This window comes from Solanum stenotomum, chromosome 11, assembly GCF_019186545.1.
Source record: "Solanum stenotomum isolate F172 chromosome 11, ASM1918654v1, whole genome shotgun sequence".
NCBI classification, from domain to species: Eukaryota; Viridiplantae; Streptophyta; class Magnoliopsida; order Solanales; family Solanaceae; genus Solanum; species Solanum stenotomum.
This window is the reverse complement of record NC_064292.1, coordinates 5091066-5092966: the sequence shown is the minus strand read 5'-3', so window position 1 is coordinate 5092966 and position 1901 is coordinate 5091066. Positions and strand designations below refer to the sequence as shown.

The 1901-nt window shown below is 32.4% G+C and overlaps 1 protein-coding gene across 1 annotated transcript; it reads left to right on the top strand.

Annotated features, from left to right (window-relative positions):
* On the top strand, positions 1-639 carry LOC125843727 (kiwellin-like). The gene has a single exon (XM_049522914.1). The coding sequence runs from the start codon at positions 4-6 to the stop codon at positions 637-639; it is 636 nt and encodes a 211-aa protein (XP_049378871.1). The 5' UTR covers positions 1-3.
* The last annotated feature ends 1262 nt before the right edge of the window (positions 640-1901 follow it).

The window sequence follows — 1901 nt, the reverse complement described above, 5'->3', positions numbered from 1 at the left end:
ACAATGTCCCATTTAGCCTTTCTTTCACTAATTTTCACCATTTTCATCTCTACTTCTAACGCCATTTCTCAATGTAACGGCCCTTGTAAAACCTTGGACGATTGTGATGGTCAATTAATTTGCATAAATGGAAAATGTAACGATGATCCTAACGTTGGAACCAAAATTTGCAAAAATAACCCTCCTTCTGTCCCTTTTCCTCCTCCTCCTCCTCCAACAACAACCAATACATGTCGTCCGTTTGGCACAGTCAATTGCAACGGTATACACCCAATATACCGTTGTTCGCCACCTGTCACCTCCTTAACACCCGCTCAACTTACCCTCAACGAGTTCGATATTGGTAAATCATGTGATGGGAAATATCATAACAATAATGAAAGAATAGTGGCATTGTCCACCGGATGGTTTGCAGGACGTTCGAGGTGTGGTAAAATGATACTAATTCGTGCTAATAATGGAAAGACTGTTACAGCTAAAGTGGTGGATGAATGTGATTCTACTATGGGTTGTGATGCGGAACATGCTTTTCAAAGTCCATGTAAAAATAACATAGTGGATGGTTCCATTGCGGTGTGGAGAGCTTTAGGGTTGGATACAAATTTGGATAATGTTACTGTCACTTGGTCCATGGTCTAGGTAAGGGTCAAGCGATCGTTATAGAATTGATAGAATTCAATAACTTTATAACTTAAATTATATACTTACTGAATAAACATGTCATCTTACATGTAATAAGATGTACATTGGAGTTCCTTAAAAATAATGAACTAGGATATAATTCCTAACTAATAATTAGTGTTCTTCTTTCGTCTCAATTTATGTGTAATTGTTAATTACTATTAAATTAACAATTAATTGTTTCCTACTTTGTTAGTAACTTTGGATGTGAATTTTATTTGAACGAACTTCTATATTCAAAAGAAAATTTCAGTGTATATAGATTATACACTTATTTTACCGTTGTTATACGATGAATATACAGGTTGACTATTTCAAATTGATACGTACGACATACTAGGTAGCTGAATTTTAGTCAAATATTGAAGTACTATACTTTATTTTTGTGAAAAAAAGTTAGGTGGAATAATGTTGATACAGTTAGTGTGTAAAAACCGAATCGATTAATAAATCGAACAAAAAAAATGTTATTGGGTTATTGGGTAAACTGATAACTCAATAAGACGGTAAAAATTTACTATTTTACCCTTCCAGAATATTAAATATTAATAATTTTATATATAACTAGACACTGTAACTATATCAAATTATTAGTACTCCACCCACTTCACACTAGGCCGCATTACGAGTCTTTACTGTTTACTAGTTCGCAATTGTAGTTATTTGATTTTAGTTTTAGTTTTAGTCTTGTTGGACTATTTGATTTTAGTTTTAGTTTGTAATTGTAGGTTGTAGCTTTTGCAAGTTTGTAAAGGTCTGTGATTTGATTAACATCAGAAATTACATACTATGTTTTGGCGGTGACGTGTAATTATAGCCTTCGTACTATCTTTTCTCTTATTGATGCAATTTCTCATTATCTTTCTAGTTTCACTATATCAAAGCATTTAGAGAAGTGAGAAGTCATATAATATTTTACGGATATTTTCTTATTGGGTAAATTGAAAACCAAATCAATAACGACCAAAAATCAATAAGCTGAAAACCAAAAAAATATCTTATTGGTTTATTATTGGGTTAGCATATTTAAAAACGGATAAATCAAACCGATAATACATAAAATCGAACCGATCGATGCACACCGTGGTAGAAACATGAGGGACCATTTAAATCCTAAGTCTAAATGTTGTACAAATATAATTGCTAAACATTTAATAAAAAGATGCTTTGTTTTTCTTTTTCTTTCGATAAGAGTTAAAATAAAAGGGAGAGGAGGGGGG

Coding starts and splice junctions, on each gene's coding strand:
- LOC125843727 (XM_049522914.1), top strand. CDS start 4: ATGTCCCATTTAGCCTTTCTTTCACTAATTTTCACCATTTTCATCTCT.